Here is a 20,347-nt window from a genome sequence, read left to right as displayed (position 1 = left end):
GGAATCCGCCCGAAACAGCACTTTATCCAGCTATGCAAACCAAAAAAAGTAGGTCCAGATGCTAATCATGCCATAATCTAATCTAATCTCCTAAATCTTATCTAATTAATCCCAAACTATACTAATAATAAAGAGTAGTGATAAATTAATAAAAGTAGCTAGTCGTCTACTGTCGCTCGTGTGTGCAAGAGTGGGAAATTAACAAATTGATGAATTAATAATGTCGGATGGCCTGTTGATTATATAATTATTAATCGAAGATAATGATGATGTTGTTTGAAGCTACAACTATTCGCAATTATTAATTGTTATAAGCTCACCCATGTACACCTACTAAAGCAATAGTTTTATTATAAGCCGTACACCAGTAAGCAGTTACGAAATTGATATAATATATTACTCCTATTAGCGATGAGTAATTCGTCGATAATAATAATTAACATTTATGATTCACCGTCTCTTAACTAAGTCTCACCCCACTTTTTTAATCACCAACTTAGCAAGCAACACTTCGCAACCCACAATCCATTCTAATGATCTACTCCATATTACTATTCAATGGTCTTATAGCCTTTATTTTTATATTTACTCCATTTCCTATTTTATTTTAATTATTATTCATTCTAATTAAATTAAATTAACTTAAAAACAAAATATAATTTAAATTATAAGATAACATATAATTGAATGTCAAAAGAAATAATAGAAATACTAAAATTACATATTATTGAAAATCAAAAAAATATTAATAAAATTTAAAATACAAAATTCATTATATATTAAATTCAACAATAGTAAAAATAATGGTAATTTTCAAATTAATATTCTAATTAAATTTATACACTAATAGAAATTGAAATATGACATACGGGGTATAAAAAAAGGAAAAACAGAAAAGGCAAAAGACAATCAAAACATGCGAAATTGTTATGAAATCAATACAAATACGCAAAAAAAATTAGTGACAACCGTTACCATTTTCACTTAGCTAAGTGACGCTCGGCACTTAAACACCCCTGCAACACATACCTTGTGTGTCTCATCAATGCAGGACAAGTTAGAACCTCGATGTCGTAGATGCTCTTATTAGTCATGTGGCGTTGTCTACAATCTATAGAGTACATACACTAGCATTAGAGCATCCGCATCGGTACTCGCTGGGACGGACGGCGTCCGTGCAGCTAGCGCGGCACCGCTGTCACCGCTGCTGACACGGCGCTGCTCGATGCATCGAGCACGCCTGTACTGCTAAGCAGGCTGACGTGGAGAGTTCTGATTTGCCGTTGGCATTTTCGTTTTTTCTTTTTTAAAAAAATCGAATTTAATTTAAAAAATCAATTTTAAATAAAATTTTTTTTCCCATTTTCCAATAAATTATATCCGTTTTCTCCCCACTTTTAATTTATTTTTCATTTTTTCCCCCAAAATTCACATTCTCATCTATACAATTCTCTCATCTAAATTCTCTCATCTTCTCTTATCAATTCTCAATCTTTCACTCTAACAAAAAAAAAATGTCCGGCTCTAGCGATCACCCCTCCGATTCCCGCGGTTGGAACCACGAATGGTTCGGCTCACAACCATTCCCTTCTCAAACCCAAGGTTCTCAAGTAGGGCTGGGAAAATACACCGAAATACCGTACTTACCGTACCGAAAAAATATCGAAAATACCAAATTTTCGGTATACCGTACTTTTCGGTACGGTATCATACCGTACCGACAGTTTTAGGTACGGTAAAGGTATGCATTTTGTATATACCGGAAATCACGGTATACCGACAAAAGCGGTACGGTAACGATATCTAAATTTTGGTATATACAAAAGCGGTACGGTAAAGGTATGGTTTTTGGTCATACCGCACGGTACGGTACGGTATGCGGTATGGTCATTTCGGCGCGATATACCGTACCGTTCCAACCCTATTCTCAAGTTCCGGGTGGCTACCTACCTTACCCGGTGGACGACCAATATGCCCCCGATGGGCGATATGGGTGGGCACCCGAACCCAGATCGGGAGGGAACGACGACTCTCAAAGTCCTCGTCTTCCTACTCCTACTCCTCGTGGTGTCCGCACCTCGTACACTCCGGCAGAGATGGATCAATTATTCAAAGCCTATTTGATTATCTCCGAAGATCCGAAGATAGGCACGAACCAAAGCGGGGATAGGTTTTGGTGGCGCGTCTCTCGCCGGTACAATGAAAACCGCCCGACTGGAACCATCAAGCTCAATGAGAGTATGGTGCTCAATGCCATATTCAGAGTCAACGAAGAAATCCAAAAGTTCAAGTGATATTACCTCCAGGAAGAGCGGTCGGCGGGGAGCGGCAGGAGTAAGCTCGACATCATCAGTGCCGCCTTGGCGACCTACCAATCCCTAAATTATAAACCGTTCAAGTACCTCAGCGCTTGGCAGGAGGTGCGTGTGCATCCGAAGTACAGGGGAGGTGTATCATCCTCCTCCAGCTCCTCCAGCAAACGGTCGAGGTCGGTATCCCTATCCGACGCCGGCGAGGATGAGGTGGCTAGCCAGCTTGCCGGAGCTAACTTGGATAGCCCTGACGCCGGCCCGAGCAGTTCTCAACGTCGGCCGCAAGGAAGGAAGAAGGCGACGGCCAACCGCCGTCGCGCCGCGACTCCATCCGCCTCCGCTCCCGCTCCCACTCCCTTTGTGCCACCTCAACCCCCCACCAACTCGTTGTGGTCCCTTTTGGCCCAACTCAATTTGGCTGATAGGTCAAATATGACCCCCGAGCAACTTGATTCACATTTGACAATGATACGTGGTTTTTGAAGAACATTGGGGATAGGGTCAGAGGAATAGTCTTCCAATGGGATATTTTTTAGCTTTTGATTATGTATTTTTTATTTTTTAGGATTTTAATTATGTATTTTTATTTTTTAGGATTTTAATTATGTAATTTTTATCTTTTTTGTAATTTGCAATAGTATTTCGTGTATTTTTAATGCATTTTAATATTGTGGAAATGTTTTTATTTAAATTGAATAATAGAATGGTGGGACCCTTGAGCATGTCCTTGCGGAAGAGCATAGATGTGGGTATTGTACTCTTGGGGAAGAGTAGAGAATAAAAAAGTAATAAAAGTGGATCTAGACCCACATCCATGCTCCTGCCAAAGAGTACGGATGGGGATGCTCTTATTGCATTATTGTATACTCATGGACATACACTAATTTCTGAGCGCAGTTTATTTTGTGCGTGCAAAACAAGAATTTGGCCAAAATTCGATATTTTAAATACTAATGACCGTACTTATAGTACAATTTAGCTTATAAAAAGTTAAATCACTAAATCAAATATAATTTTATCTAAAAATGGAATAGACGGTGGAGGACTTTAAACTATTGACCTAATTAATGCTCCATTTTTTTTTCTTGCTTGGTGAAGTTATTATTGGTAAAGGAGTATGGGTAGACAAAGGGGACCGGCAATGATTTGGTATGATGGGGAAATTGATTTAGTTGAGGAATTGGTGTTGGGGAAGATAAGGTTCCTTGATGGCCGTTGTTAGTCCCTGTCTTTCCGCTCAGCCTCCCAACGTGATATGTTTGCTCTCCCACCCCCTCCATGTGGTTACATAGTCTTACTAGTATTATTGTTTTTTTTTGGCTTTTTAAACCATCTCTTCTGCCGATAGCTATAGGACTAACCCTCGTTCCAACGGCCAGTGCACTAAATGGTAGAGATCTGAATTGGCCAAATAGTTTGGCCATTCACAAGGATAGGGATCGAACCCCTGACCTCATGCTTAAGGGACAAGATACTGGACCATCATGCTAACCATGTTGCTTAGTATTACCCATTTTCATTGGAAGAGAAAGTAAATTTTTTCTTCTATTTTCTTAATAGTATGTTAGAATTCAACATTGGCTAAAGATGACTAAAAAAGTGTAATAGTATATATTTATAATGCATGGGTCCAATGATGGGAAAAGACTAACTTGAGAAGAGTTAGTGTTCACACGACAAGCAACCATAGGAAAAAGGTATTTAGAGGTTGTAATTTATGGAAGCGGTGACGAATATTTCCAGTTAAAATGGAGCAAAAAAAAGTAGAATAATGCAAATTGCTAGGAACAATTTCTAGTTATGTGGATATGTCGAAGAATCTTTTTTCTTTTCCTTTTATGAAAGTACATTGAAATTTAGACAGAGTTTCCTTGTATGTTTTCTGCTTTCTGCACCATATACTTTAATGGTAGTAAAATAATTGAATTTAATTTAACCTCTCAATGATCAATGCTATATATCGATAAATATGTTTATATTTTGCTTGGTTAATGTATGCCCAGATGCTGAAATTATGAGTTGAGTAAACATGTCTGCTGATATAGATGGTCATGTTCCTAAAGATCTTATGTAGGGTACAATATCTATATTCAGAAACTTAAAATTAATTTCCTTTTAGCATAAATGGTGTAACAAAAACAAACATTATAAGTTTATTGTCTTTCTTTAAATTACAATTGATAAAATTGTGAATAATACAATCAACAATACATCTGAGGACGTAAAGTCAATTCGAAATTTGTGATGATTAGCCCAAATAATCCAATAATTTTATTATGTAAAAAAAATATCAACTCGAATAATCCTAAATATCCCTAATTAAATACATCATTTAGATATCCAACACATAGAATTGTATACTCATTAGACACATATTTTTACACTTAGAATATGAAAATAGCACCGCAAAGACATAAAATTACATTTGATCGTCAAAATATAAATAAGTAAAGAGAAACTGCAAACAAGATTCATGTTAACGAATGTATCTACATTTTCCATTAATGTTAAAGAATTATTCTTAAAAGGTGTTAAAAAGTAAGTGCGACTTACCTTTTGCTCTAAAAAATTATTCCAAGCTTATCATCATTGATTCATTATATCATTTCCGAATGTCAAAATATTCCACAGAATTCTACTTTAATTAAACATTTACATATCCATACTTCCAGAACACTTGACACTTTTTTCTACCTATATCTCATTCAATTCAAACTTTAAATTTGGAATAACCTTCACTACTACCGTACGATGACGCTTCTAGCTAGTAGAATATTTTGTAATTTATTCCTCCATTTTCGAGAATATGTATTATATGATGGGGAGAATTGATGCTGGAACAGGATCACCATTATATGCAAATAATTAAACAAATATGAAACGTTTAAGATCTTTCTTAAAAGATGTCTTACTGTTTAAACAATCATTTTTTGGTATTCAATAATATTCGAGAAAACATTTTTTTTTGTCAAAAACGTGGTTTGGAACATTCTTATGCCTTGGTCTTTTGGGTTAGCTGACATTTTTCCAAAAATGGGCCTGTAATAAGCATTTTTGGGCTGGCCCATATAGACCATATGATTAAATGAGCTGGACCTGTGGCCCATATATTTACAACGAAAACTTGCTAACTGATTTCTAGTCCTTACAAATTACAATCACTAAGATATTTATTTACTCTATTTTGAATTTAAAAGCAAACATTTTTTAATTAAAATCTTTTCGTAGAATCAGAGTAACGAGTTAACTTTTGATGATTGGTAGAAGACGACTCATTAAAAAAAGGCATAAGATATTAAAATAGATTAATAATCAAATTGGCAAATACGTTCTGTTTTTATTTGTCAATTTGATAGGAAGAACGATCATATCGAGCACTTGGAGCACGCGTTGTAGCAAAATTGTGAAGCAAAAATAACCGAGAGCTCAAGATGAGAAAAAGCGTTTTATTTCTTTAATTCTCAATGACTCGATCTATGGGAATTCTATAGTATTTATAGAAATCCCCTGCTTGATTCGGACTACGATTTGAGAAAAAATCAAGAAGAAAACCCGAAAAGATACGACTCTATCTTAATTGTAAAGAATTGGACAGAAATAAGGAAATAAAGCAAAATAAATCAAAACAAATCTATCTCTAATAGCTAACAAAATCTCCATACTTGGCAGGCCGAGAAGCAACTCTCTTTGGTCGATCCTTCTTGGTTGCTTTGTTCTTGGGTCTGCCTCTTGCTCTCGGCTTCTCCTTCTCGCCTAACTCCGACGTGTCCAGCTGCATGGGCTCATGCAGCTCGTCTTCGTCGTTGAGAGGCGCCCCATTGATTAAGGTCGTATCACAATTTGTACTAGTGATAACTAGCGTCTTGCTGGTATTCTGAAAAGACATATTGATGCAAGATGATTTCTTAATAAATTGGGCAACAAAGAGCAGTCTACAACTAAGCAAAATACTTCTATTTCAATAATATTGTCGTATTCAAATAAAGAAAATAACATAGTGTTCATCCTATAAGATTTTGGCCAATTCTTGGTCCATTTATGAGAAATTTGGATGTTCACCTTCCATTTTTTAATTCTTGGAAGCCCAAGCTAAAATGGCCAACCTGCATTGTTCATGCGAATTGGACAAGAATTCTAATATTTGAAAGTTGCTTAGATTTATTTCTGCATTGATTTTTCCACCAAGAATTAGTGTTGATGTTCTACATTTGTCCTTGCATTCCACCTCATCATATTCTCGCTTCTTCTTTTCAATTGCAGAAATTAGGGCAGAAACTGGAAATGTATTGGCAGGTTAATTTTGTCATTCAACTTTTTTAATTAGGCCCAAGTCAGAAATTAGGGCTACTGTTTGGCCCATATTTGAGTTCAAAATATGTAAATTGAACAAAGGGCTGAGAATTATATATGTGGGCCATAGTACATCATTTTTTGAAAGAATTCAATTCTTGGAATTTTTAGAATTGGAATTGTTATAGGGTGAACATGCCCTAATAAAAAATTTCATGGTTACTTGTGTTTTTATGGTAAATAAAGTAGGCAAACTAATAATATAAAAAATACTCCTACTTTTTATTTATCTTTAACAACCAAATATGGAGTTGTCTCTAACACACACACCCCTTCTATGGAAGCTATAATCTTCAACTGAGTACTCTTTTCTCATCACTAATGTAGTAAACTATTGCACCCAAAGTGATGCTAATTAAATGTTACCCATCAAGCAAATACCATATCTATGCAGTTAGGATGAAACAAACTCTGATATATTACTCAGAAGCCTTGCAAGTTGCAACACGTTTTGCAACACTTCTGCTACCCCAACATTACTGATGCTCTAACCTATTTCACATAAATAATTCCGCAAATTGTGGAATAAGATAGTGGAAAACGAATTAAGATATTGATTTAACATGGTTTTTATTTTGGATTATTATAATTTATAATTATGATATTATTTTCTGGTGAAATTCGAGTTGTTTATGTGGGTTAAAATCCAAACCTTTACTATTCTTCTTTTTCTCGTGAAATTAAAATGTCATTTACAGTAAAGAGGGAACATCTTTTTTAGTACATCAATTATCCCAAAGGAGCAAATTTAGTCCGTAACATTTCATAATATCTTTTGAGGTCCATTAACTATAAGTTAATATCAATTCAACTACTTTTTTGCTATTTCTAATATTTTCATGACCAAAATACCTTTAAGGCCATGAAGGGCAATTCAATATATTTATTCATCAACTTTTTTCTTTCTTCTAATTATTTAGGATTAAGTTTAATAGATCTTATACTATTATTATCAATATATACCATACCTTGTTTGAATATTATGATATTACTTTCTAGTGCTAGTTAATACTTTTATATGGTTACATTCTCAATTATTTAGATAAAACTAAGATAAATATTTTATTTTAATGAATCTCGTAATTTTATTAAACCTAAAATTTAAGTTCATCATAATATATAATATATACTACATTGAAATTAAAATTTAATAAAGTAGAAAAAATGTGATTCACGAATAGTCAAGGGAATAGATATGAGAACTATGGACAATTTTCATGATGTTGTAAATGACATGATAATATTAAGACGCGACATTATGATATTAAACAATTGATAGCAACTATTGATTTTTATTTAATTAAACAATCATAGATTTAAATTGATCATATATTCAACTAAGAATGTCATTGTCTTTTTTATTAAATTGATTATTGATAATTTCAACTAATTTTTTAAGACTATAATTACTACTCCCTCCGTCCCCTAATAGGAGTCGTTGTTTGACCGGACACAAGTTTTAAGAAATGTAAAGAAAAGTTGGTTGAAAAAGTTAGTGGAATGTGGGACCCATTTTTTTATATTGGTTTTATAATGAAATGTGAGTGGAGTGAGTTAGTGGAATGTGAGACCTACTATCATTTATGGTAAAAATGAAGAGCGACTCTTAATGGGGGACGGCCCAAAAAGGAAATTAGCGACTCTTATTTAAAATGAGAGGGTAAATAGATTGAATTGCCCTCATTGCTTTAAGTGTACTTTGGTCATAAAAATATTAGAAATAGCCAGTAAGTATTTGAATTGGTATTAGCTTATAGTTGATGGACCTTAAAATATATTATGAAATGTTACGGACCAAATTTGCTCATTTGAGATAGTTAATGTACTAAAAAAGATGTTCCCTCTACAATAAAAATATTTGTGATTTTGGTGAGAAAATAAAATCATTCTCGAAGTTTTGTGTGATACTGATGCCTTATTTATAACTTTATCCGAATAACAGAAACTCTTAAATTATTTAATTAAAAGATCTATTTTTAAAACTTGAATCAAATGTTAGATATGACAATTGTTATTTTAATTAAATCTAAATCATAATTAGTAAATTCTTACTACCATTTATTAATCATGGAAAGTCATAGTAAATAATAAAATAGTATCTAGACAGTATCCGATACCCATTGAAAAAGTTTAATCTAATCGCGCAATTAAAGCAGTAAATTTTACTCTCGAAGATATACGACGTCGTAGCGTCAAGAATGACCAAATAAACGATAGCAAAAAGAAGAGAGTGGTGGAGTCCACACACAGCTTTTCCATGAAGTGAAACCAAAAAGGAGATCCCACTGAAGTTGAGAAAACCCCATTTCGCGAGAGAGATTTTAGTGCGACAAACAGCTACTGATCCTGATCCGTCTATGGCGACTCCGGCTTCGCGGTCGGAAAAATTTGCGGTGACGCCGCGGAGCGCCGTAACAATTGGAGTGACTCCGATTTCTGGTTCGTCTAGGGTTTTGAAAACTCCATTGAGCGACGAAACCATTTGGAAGCGTCTCAAAGAAGCAGGTTTTGATGAAGATTCGATTAAACGGAGGGATAAGGCGGCACTCATTGCTTATATTGCTAAATTAGAAGCCGAGGTATCCTTCTATACCTTCTTTTTTACGCTTAACTGAAATTAAGCTATTTGTGTTACGCATCATCCATGTCGATTATCATATTTTCTTGAATTTCTAGTGTGTGCATTTACTATAATTGTTATTGTTGCCCTGCTGGTTCAGATGCAATTTCAGAAAATTGGGATTTAGGTTATGATTTTTACTAAGGTTATGCTATTTTAAAGAAAGGGGGTGAAATTGATGTATGATTTGAATGTGCTAACGGGCGGGATTATTTCATTAACTTCTTAGAGCCTTAGCTGTTTTTAGTAACAGCGATGTTTACCTTAAACTTTGCTGGGTATTAAGTAGTCCCGACTCGTAAAAATGACCCCGTGTAATGCTCGAAGTTAACCCATTTTGCTTTGATCATTTGTGATGTTTTAATAGTTCTGCTTTATGTTCCTTGTCCACTTTTGCCAGGTATATGAACACCAGCATCACATGGGCCTACTTATAATGGAAAGGAACGAATGGCATTCAAAGTATGATGAAGCTAAATCGATTGCTGACTCAGCGGAGCTGAATTATAAGCGTGAACGGGCTTCCCATGTCTCCAATATGGCTGGCGCTAGAAAACAAGAAGATAGTCTCAGGAAAGCTCTTGGAATCGAGAAGGAATGCGTTAAGAATGTAGGTTCATCTTCCTCTGTTCTTGTTAGTGATCCTTTATGTGGCCTGTGGGTTATAGATGTATTTATAATTTTAAAATTTCTGTAGATTGAGAAGACCTTGCATGAAATGCGTGCCGAGTATGCAGAGGTGAAGGTGGCATCTGACAGTAAATTTGCAGAAGCAAGAAATATGGTGGAAGATGCCTTGAAGAAGTTAACAGAGGCTGAGGAGAAAAAGCGCGCAGCAGAGTCACTTGAAGCAGAAGCGACTCGGTATCATCGAACTGCTGAAAGGAAGTTGCATGAAGTTGAAGAACGTGAAGATGACTTACGGAGACGCATTGTGTCATCAAAGTCTGAGTAAGTTCTTGTTGGTTATCTTACTTCTCTTGCGGATTGCATCGGAAAAAGCTGTCTTCCCATGATTGCCCTTTTTACCTTTCTTGGTTATATATTTATATAATTTGGTATGTAACTATGTTTACGCAGTTTTCATAGTATAATAACCAGGGATATATTTACTGTTATCTGTAAGTATGCTAGCTTAGTTAAGGTGGTATAGGGGATGTATTCTTGGTCCATTGTTCTAACAGTCGTTTTTCTTCTGCATTTGGTTGGGTTAGCCATATGTGGATGCTCTTCTGTTTTCTATATGTAGAGCATTAGTTATTGCTAAAGTCACTGATGATGCCTTTTTTTCATCATTAACATTCTAGTTTTGAAGCTAAAGAGAAAGAAATTCAGCTCGAGAGGCAATCCCTATCTGAAAGGCAAAAAGTTATGCAGCAAACACAAGAGAGGTTACTGGATGCACAAGCTTTGCTGAACCAGAGAGAAGAATATGTTTTAGATAAAACCAAAGAGTTGAAGAAATTAGAGAGGGAGCTTGATGATTTGAAGTTAAGCATTGCCCAAGAGCGTATGTCCTTAAATGAAGAAAAAATCTCCCTTGAGCTAAAAGCGAGTACCCTATCAGCAAGAGAGGAGGTTAGTTTATAACATTATTTTTCACTTTGATGTCAATAGACCATATTTTATTTTAAGCTGCATTCATGATATAACTTTAATATAAATTTCTCGTGTATAACATTATTTTTCACTTTTGATGCCAATAGACCATATTTTATTCTTTAATATAATTTTTTCGTGCACTCCTACTCAGGCTGTTATCAAAAGAGAATGTGATCTTCTCAAGAAGGAGGAAGAGGCACTTCTGATGCAAGCTAAGATTACGAGCAAAGAATCTGTAAGTTTATTCCCTTACGAGCAAATAATCACTTCTTGTGAAAATTATTGGAACTGGAAGCTGAACATCATAGTAAACAATGTCTCTTACTGTGATTCTTGTTTGACATATTAAATTTCAACATGGGTGTTGGTGGAGTGTTCTAATTTTCTGTCTTTTCTATTACACACAATAAATAAAAGTTCTGCACACAAAAGGAACATAGCAATGATATTCTCCTTGTATTGTATGGTATGTGTATTAATATTGATCTTTCATACATGAAACATGATTATTCTGGCATTGACATTATATTTGTGCTTATGCATGTGTTGAGTGTTTGACACATGCAGCTTTTTTAGAACTATTGTTTTTATCATCTAACAATTGTGGTTAGCTGTTACTATCATTTTTTTTTGGTTTTAGAATGAGTCTTGCCATACTATTGATTCTACCACGTAGATTTTCTTTCTAAATCTCAATTTACCTTTGATATCACTCTCAGGATAATAATCAACAAGTAATGTCTAATCAAGAAGCAGCTTTGGCAATAAGGAATTCTGCTTTTGAGGCAGAAGCTGAGATGAAGCGCAAAGTCTTAGAAGATGAGATTAATACCAAGAGGCGGGCATGGGAATTAAGAGAACTTGACATCAGTCAGCGTGAGGACTTCATCTCAGAAAAAGAAAGAGAGTTGGATGCTGCATCAAAGCGGCTTGAAGAAAAAGAGAAGGAAGTAGAAGAGAGATTAAGTCTAGTTGAAGAGAAACAAAAGAATCTTTGCACTCTGGAAGAAGATTTGGAAGTAAAGAAACGTTCTCTCAAACAAGAGAAGGAAGAGATCCACCAGATGAAGCTTGATCTTAAAAAGTCTTCTGATTTGCTGGAGGAGAGGAAGAAATACATCAGTGATGCAGAGGAGAACATGGATGCAATGAGGACTGAAAGAAATGAATTACTTGAGCTAGAATTGAGACTAAAAGAAGAGATTGATACTATTAGTGTGCAGAAACAAGAACATGAGGCCGAGGCAGACCGCTTGAAAGCAGAGAAGGCAAAATTTGAATCTGAGTGGGAGCTAATTGATGAAAAAAGAGAACAGCTTGTAAAAGAAGCAGAGCGTATTGCTGAGGAGAGGTCAAGTGTCTCCAAATTCCTGAATAATGAGCGTGTAAGCTTGAAATCAGAAAAAGATGAATTGAGGGACCAATATAAACGTGATCTTGAGTCACTCTCCCACGACCGGGAGTCATTCATGAAAGAACTTGAGAATGAACGTGCAGAGTGGTTTAGTAAGATGCAGAAAGAACGTGATGATTTCTTGCGGGATATTGAGATGCAGAAGAAGGAGTTGAATAATTCTATTGAGAAGAGACGTGAAGAAATTGAAATTTATCTTGCAGAAAGACAGAAGGAATTTGAGGAAGAAAAAAAGAAAGAACTTCAACATATTAATTCTCTTAAAGAACGAGTAGGGAAGGAACTTGAACATGTAAACTCTGAAATGAAGAGACTCGACGATGAAAGAAGAGAGATAAATAGAGATCGTGAAAAGAGGGACCAAGAATGGGCTGAGCTAAATAGTTCAATAGAGGAGCTTATGGTACAAAGAGAAAAATTGGAGAATCAAAGGGAGTTACTAAGAGCTGATAGAGAGGACATCATTTCTCAGATTGAGACCTTGAAGGGGTTGGAGGTTTTAAAAGAAAGATTAGACTCTATTTCTGTACTTGAGATGCAATCCAACTTGCAGTCAAAGAATACAACTAAAAGATTTGTGAGTCAACCGAAAGAAATGGTTTCAGATAAAAATGGGATAGTTAATAACGGGTCTGGTAGAAAAGAGTCTGATAAGTCTTCTTCTCCCCTCTCTGCTCCTCTCTCATGGCTCAAACGATGTGCTGATACAATTCTTGAACCGAGACATAGTAACAAAAAGTGTAAGAAAGAAAAGGATATGACAGATCATGGATCAGAAGATATGACTCCATGGTACTTATTATTTAAGAATACTTATTGCTGACCCATATCATTTCATGATCATTCTATTGCATACTGTTTTTAACTAATTATTGCAATTCCTGTTTTCTCTCTTCTGCAGCTTGCCACAGAAGTACTCAAACTCATCTAAGGTCAATCATATTGTCGAACCATTTGATCAAACTCCAGTTGGCACAGAGACCACAGTCTATATTGATAAAGTTGTTACAATTGAACAAGTAACAAAATTTGACATTGAAAGGCTCACAGGAAGCAGTGAGGTAGTTTAATGCATAAATTATTTTCATCTTTATTCAAATAGAAATCCCAAGGATTATCTGTTAGCTGTAGTGTGCTTCATTTAGATAATTTGCATGTTCCTCCAGAAGTGATCTTCGTAATTTTGTCTATCTATGCTAAACCCTAAAAAATGAACACCCCGTGAGGCCGTCTTTGATTAAACAAGTCATGTATTGCTTGCTCTATTTATTGGGCTTATTATGTTTCATTATCTGTTGGTTGTTGTCAGTTATCATTAGAATTGTTATTCGATCATCTTCTTGAGCATCAGTTTTACTTAACTTCTATAAATTGTAAGAAGCTAATACCTAGTTCACTTCTGCAGGATGCTGGAGTTGATGAGAAAGTAGAGAAAAATGGTGATGTGGAGTAAGATAGTAGGATAGCTTCTACAGGGATTTGGTGAAGAAACCTTGCACTTATTTGACATATAGTTGGCGTGGAATAGTATTTCTCAGAAAGTATATGCCTCACCCATATCTTGTCATTTACTTGATTAAAGTATTCTTCTCATTTTAAAAGTGATTTTATGGTTTTTTTCAGGCAAATGCATACTACTCTTGGTTTTGGTGATGATGTATGCAAAGCTAGTAGTGCTTAGTATCCGGAATGCGACTTGGCCCATGGTGTAAAAATGATCCAACTAACACATCTAGTTTCGTATAAAATGTGTGCCTATAGTGATCTTCTAGAGTGGTGTTTTTCATGGTTGATCCTTTTTCCTTCTCTGTATTTTGGATATATATTAATCATAGGTGTGTGTTGAAAGTTTGAGTGCTGCCTTTGGATGTAAGGGATGGTCGGTCATGTACCTATCTTTTAAAAATGGCCTATTTTAACCCCCTCGATTGACAATGTTCATTTTTTTTACTTTTCAATTTTCTTACAAGAATCTCTTATGTGCTACTGAATCGACATTTGGGACTTGACTTTCCAAACTTACCGATATACTATTTGATTCATGAATGAATATATAATACTATTATGTCTAGTATTGAATGAAATAGTGAAATTGATGAAGTAAAGTACAACAAACATAGCTGCTGCGTTGATGGATGAGGAAAATATGATAAAAAAAATGAAATAAAACTATAATACCGACGTTTTTAATTTAATTTTATTGGTCAAACATAGCCGATAAGCATTAGTACAAAAAATCGACTTGAGATTATGTAAAAATACCTACCCAATTTGTAATGTAATTTTATTAGTGAAATATAGCCTAATACCTACCCAATTTTTGAAATGTAAGTCAAATATAGCCTATGACATGTGCAATGATAAAACGCAATTAGTTGATATCCATTTTTAGAACTGCTTTGTTGATCACGTCACGTATTTGTAAATTACACAAGGCTGTCCTTTCATTTTTAAATACTCTGATATTTTTGGATAATAATGAATTGTTGAGAAGTATTAACTTTCTAAATAAAAATGAAGTCGAGTCAACCAACCCTAATTAGAGGAGATGAATATATAGAGCAAATGATTTAGCAAAGTGATACACGCAATTGTTGTTTGGAAGTGAACAGAGAGAGCAACCTGAAATTTGAGGTTTGAGTGAAGCAATGGAGAGCGGCGCTGTTTTTGCTGGCCTACACCCCAATCCCACCCTCCTTCTCGGCCCCTCCCGCAGCGCTATCCAGCTCCTCCCTCCTCTCACCGACAAGAAATCTCACTCTCCCCACCTTCTTCCCCTCCAGACATCTGCCGCATTCTCTGTACGTTTCATTCCCCCCCCCCCCCCTTTTCATCTCTGCATTCATTGCTATTCGTCTTATTAATCACGTGCCTATTCCTTATCGCATTAATCATGCTTGTGTGCTGCTGCAGAAGCAATCGCGTTTCGTTCCTTTCAGTAACAACAATGCCAATTCGCTTCGTGTGGCGTCGCCCGCCAGGTTTTGCTTTGTGGAAATAAATGACGTGTCGTCTTATTCGATTTCTGACTGTTTTGTTTTCGAATTCGGTTCTGATTCTAGGAATTATTCTTTTTATTTTCCACAATTGGTAGCAATTTTAGGTTTTGCTTCAGTTCTGACACTAGGATTTGGGCTTCTTTGATGTCGGCAGTGATGTTGCGTTGGAATCAGCTGAGATTGACTGGGATAATCTTGGTTTCGGATTGGTGCCCACTGATTATATGTATATGATGAAGTGCTCCCAAGGTGAAACATTTTCTAATGGTGAGTTGCAGAGATTTGGAAACCTTGAGTTGAGCCCGTCTGCTGGTATTTTGAATTACGGCCAGGTTAGTTTTATGTGCCATTTTTTGACTGATATGTACCAACGTGCTTGGGTTTTGAATTTGAGTTTGTCTGCCAAAATTGTAGGGATTGTTTGAAGGCCTAAAAGCTTACAGAAAACACGATGGTAATATTTTACTATTCCGTCCTGAGGAAAATGCCATGCGGCTTAGAGAGGGCGCCGTGCGCATGTGCATGCCTGCTCCTTCTGTTGATCAGTTCTTGGAGGCTGTAAAAGCCACTGTTTTAGCAAATGAAAGATGGGTAATGTTTTTATTTGACACTCTTGTTTGAGAACTTGTTGGCTTTTAGTTAGTTATGCAATTGTATGGAAACATTAATAGCTCATTTCTCTATTTGTTGCCAATTTCAGATTCCTCCACCAGGAAAGGGTTCTTTATATATAAGACCATTGCTTATGGGAAGCGGAGCTGTTCTAGGTCTTGCACCGTCTCCTGAGTACACTTTTTTGATATATGTTTCACCCGTGGGCAACTATTTCAAGGTAGTTTGAGTTCCCTTTACATGCCTGTGCCACAAGTTCAATATATGCTTATGTTACCTTTTGCACATGAAGGAATCTGATTCCAACTATCACTTTTCCTGTTTATGTATGATTTGGGTGTTCTTGTTTTTATCTTGTTTTTTTATTTATATAATGGGCTTTGCACTTCAAGGTATTATTTTATAAGCTGCAAATTCTAACATCTCTATGCTACTCTTGCTGTAGACATCCCCTTTACAAAATTTTTATTTCTGGAACAATAACATAGCTCAAATTCATTACTTGTTCTATGATACAGGAAGGATTGGCACCAATAAATTTAATTGTGGAGACAGAAATGCATCGTGCAACACCTGGTGGTACCGGAGGAGTAAAGACCATCGGAAACTATGCTGCAGTAAGTGATTCTTATATTGATGTTAACTACTTTGTAATGCAGATTTTGTTTCTCCTTTAATAATTTTTTAGGTTCCTCTATGTTGTCTCTTTACATCTTTAACAATTTACTTCTTGCTTACAGCCTTATTGCTAGTTCAAGTAAACTCATAGAGCTTTTTCTCTCGATTTGAAACTTCAAACATGCCAAATCAAGTTATGACTTGTCGACTTTGGTGCTTTGTCGTTACTGTCTAACTGCGGTTAAGATACTCTCTTGCTTACTGTAGTTTAGCTTCTTCCTGCTTAGTGACCCTATTATCTTATCAATTACTATTTTATGGTCTTCTGTAAATACCATTCTGTATTCTGATTTTGATTTTGATTTCGATTTCTATCTCATGTTGATGACTATTTACATCTCCTGGACTATCACTTCCAGGTTCTACAGGCACAGAGTGCTGCTAAAGCAAAAGGGTTTTCTGATGTACTTTATTTAGATAGTACTCACAAAAAATATTTGGAGGAAGTCTCCTCGTGCAACGTGTTTGTTGTAAAGGTATGGCATCTTCTCATCACCATCATGATTTCAGTGTGTTTCATGAATTCCCATATTGGGTCAATGATATGGTGATTTTTATACAGTATAATTTTGGAATCTTTGGCAGTTTAACCATTGTTCTTTTTTAACTTCTACTTGCTTGGATCTCCTTCTGTAATACTCTCACCTTCCCAACATAAATGTGTAATGAGTGGAAAGGGATAGTGGAAGATGGGTCCCACATTTGAAAATTGTTTTATATTAAGTGAAAGGAGTCAATTAAGTAGTGACAACCCAAAATGGCAAATGAGCCTATTATGTTGGGATGGAGGGAGTAATTCATATGCTATGTGTTCACTGCTGAATCAATCTTTTTCCGTTTTCTATATAATGTAAATTTAGTACTGCCTTACTGGAACATAATAATGTACATATTAGAAAGAAAAAACTTTCAGATTAGCATGAGGGTTGTTAGACAAATAACTTGTGTTTGACTTCTTTCCATGTGACTTCTCTTAACTTGATTGTATGATCCGAGCTAAGCCATTTTATATGTTACGATTACGATTTGGCTAGTTGTCTGTTAGATAATTATGTGGTGGTAAATTTCATCTGAGGTTCATGTCTATGTTGAATGCTGAGCTGTATGTAAACTGGATCATTTGGGTCTCTCTGAAGCGAACTTCTCATATTGAACTTTCTATCGTGATATTCTTGTTATTGCTTTTTTGTTCTATCCGTCCTCTTGTTTGTTCCTCGTCCATGTAACTTAAATCGTTTCTAAAATTGAATTATTTTATCCTCAGGGTAATGTGATATCCACTCCTGCGATAAAAGGCACCATCCTACCTGGCATCACCAGGAAGAGCCTACTCGATGTTGCTATTAGTCAAGGATTCCAGGTACTTTTGCTGGTTTCAAGTTTGTCATTTTGACTAATCGAGTTATAGTTTGCATCACGGGGATCGACCAAAAAAAAAGAGCTTACTCACTGTTACTTATGTTTTTATGGTATTCAGGTTGAGGAACGTTATGTGACAGTGGACGATTTGCTTGAAGCTGATGAAGTTTTCTGCACGGGAACTGCAGTTGTTGTGTCACCTGTAGGCAGCATAACCTATCTCAATAAAAGGTATCGACTTTGTTACAGTGATTAAAACTAATAATACGTTGGGAGGAAAAAGGATGAGAAGGGAAAAAGTGTAAAACCGTATTGTTTGGTGAATGCAGGGTGACTTACGGAGGAGTGGGGCGTGTGTCGCAGCAGCTGTATTCGGCGCTGACGAGCCTGCAGATGGGGCTGGCTGAGGATACAATGGGATGGATAGTTGAGCTCAAGTAGCCTCTCTTATTATTCTCTCTTGGCTTTGAATTGTAGAAACTGAGACTTTGGGAAAGAAGCGTCTTGTGTTGTAATTTGCATTTCATTTACCTTCACCTCCAAACTCAGTCATAACTTTATTTAGCTGTAAACTTTTCTGCTCCTAAATTTTGTTTTCATATCCATTTGTCTAATTTATACTACGCAATAAATACTAATGTTGAGGAATAGCTTGTTAAATTTTGTAGGAAGTTTGAAATAAGTTCAGAGTAGCCTCTATAATTTGAGCATTTTCTTTCATTCTTTCTTCCCACCTCTCTCTCAAAATTTAACCCCTCACAGTTTAATTAAATGATTAAAGGGGGATTCTAATGGCCACATGAAGGAGAAGAAAACTAAAAGATATCTCTATACATGCATTAGATTTTTATAAAAATCTTAATAAAGTCTTTAACTGCAAAAACTAAATGAAAAAAATAAAGTAAGCAAAAGTGCAAGCTGGTTAGAACTTTATTAGCGTCAATGGATGATTTCCAAATATATTCTCTATTTAATTGGCATGCCAATTTTGACCAAAATTTAGTGAAAAATTATGTTATCTGCTGGTTATGGGGGTTGAATTTTTTTAATTTGAATAATTGCACTCGCTAAAAAGACATGTGAACAGCAGAAGAAATAATAAATCACTTTGTAGTTAACCTTAAAGTCAGAGATGGTGCCATTAATTTCTACCCACTTTATAAATATTTCTCTAACTCTAACCTAGTAATGTGTAACTATTCGTCCAAAGAAGTTTCTACATTTGCTTGTTGATTCGTGCCTTCTCGAGTTGGCTTCTTTTTGGCTTTGGAATTGATTTGTTTATACCCTTTCTTCTTAATATTGGAAATTGCTAGTTTGTAAAATTTTAACTTTATTAGTTCACAATCTGAGTAGAGCTAACCCGAAATTCGATAAATGGGCTTGATGTATAGCTATTTCTATTCTTATACATTTTTTAGACCTGAATCGACACTTTATTAATGATCTTGATAAAAAAAATAATTATACAAAACAATATATAATTAACCTACTAATATATGTTTGATATACATATAAAACGAGTCTACTTTAACAATAACTAATTTTAAAGTCATAAATTCCTTTCGACCTTGTCCTTTCACGTAGCACGTATATTGCAAATAACAACACTATAGTGCAAAAAGCATGATAGACGTTATAGATGCATTAGTTTTTATCAAAATGTGTTTACATTCTATCTTAAACTATGATTCTTTAATATGAAAATATTTTATCGTAATCTTTCTTGTAGGAGTATATGTTAAATTATTCAACAACTCAATATTTATCATACGCCAATATCCAATATCATGTTTTTGAAATTTTATTTTACTAGTATTTAATAGTGTGTGCATTTATATTTATCATATAATTAATACGCCTATTTTATTTTTGTATACATTTATATATCTTTAATTTCCACACTCTTGTAGGGTTATTTGTACTTTGTATATTATCCTATGGAAAAGATACTTTGAAATGTGGGAGTTAAGGAACTGGTCAAATGGTTTAGCAAATGTAGAATCACACACCACTTTCTGCTATTGTAATTTCCTTCACTTTACAGATACTATGATTGCTGTCTTTATGCATCCACTTTTTGAACATCAAATATTTATATCCCCACTGTTTCATTTCAACATTTTAAGTCAGTATAGACATAGTTTATATCCGAATTATACAAAAAGATACTTCATCCATCTATAAATAATAGTCTCATCTAAGGGTATGGAAAAGTACCGAAATATCGCACTTACAGTATCGAAAAAAATACCGATTTTTCAGTATACCGTAATTTTTGGTACGGTATCACATCGTACCGAAAGGTTTCGATATGATAACGATATCATTTTCCTATCCCAAGGTATACCGTTTCATACCGAATTTTCAGTATATACTGTACATTAGTCTCATTTAAAAA

General features: G+C 35.1%; 2 protein-coding genes across 2 annotated transcripts; both read left to right on the top strand.

The window, feature by feature from the left end:
* The first annotated feature begins 8,890 nt into the window (after window positions 1–8,890).
* On the top strand, window positions 8,891–14,233 carry LOC121777357 (protein CROWDED NUCLEI 4-like). The gene is made up of 9 exons (XM_042174597.1): window positions 8,891–9,241; window positions 9,683–9,892; window positions 9,980–10,233; window positions 10,590–10,860; window positions 11,036–11,119; window positions 11,604–13,090; window positions 13,200–13,359; window positions 13,704–13,839; window positions 13,922–14,233. The coding sequence occupies exons 1-8, from the start codon at window positions 9,020–9,022 to the stop codon at window positions 13,749–13,751; spliced, it is 2,736 nt and encodes a 911-aa protein (XP_042030531.1). The 5' UTR covers window positions 8,891–9,019; the 3' UTR covers window positions 13,752–13,839; window positions 13,922–14,233.
* Window positions 14,234–14,809: 576 nt separating this feature from the next.
* On the top strand, window positions 14,810–18,547 carry LOC121775737 (branched-chain amino acid aminotransferase 2, chloroplastic-like). The gene is made up of 10 exons (XM_042172771.1): window positions 14,810–15,099; window positions 15,212–15,279; window positions 15,452–15,629; window positions 15,712–15,888; window positions 15,998–16,129; window positions 16,428–16,526; window positions 16,947–17,063; window positions 17,852–17,947; window positions 18,065–18,177; window positions 18,276–18,547. Exons 1-10 carry the CDS (start codon window positions 14,947–14,949, stop codon window positions 18,385–18,387), a joined length of 1,245 nt encoding a protein of 414 aa, XP_042028705.1. The 5' UTR covers window positions 14,810–14,946; the 3' UTR covers window positions 18,388–18,547.
* The last annotated feature ends 1,800 nt before the right edge of the window (window positions 18,548–20,347 follow it).

Source organism: Salvia splendens, chromosome 18 (genome assembly GCF_004379255.2).
Source record: "Salvia splendens isolate huo1 chromosome 18, SspV2, whole genome shotgun sequence".
Lineage (NCBI taxonomy): Eukaryota > Viridiplantae > Streptophyta > Magnoliopsida > Lamiales > Lamiaceae > Salvia > Salvia splendens.
The sequence above is the reverse complement of the archived record's forward strand: the minus strand, read 5'-3'. Positions and strand labels throughout refer to the sequence as shown.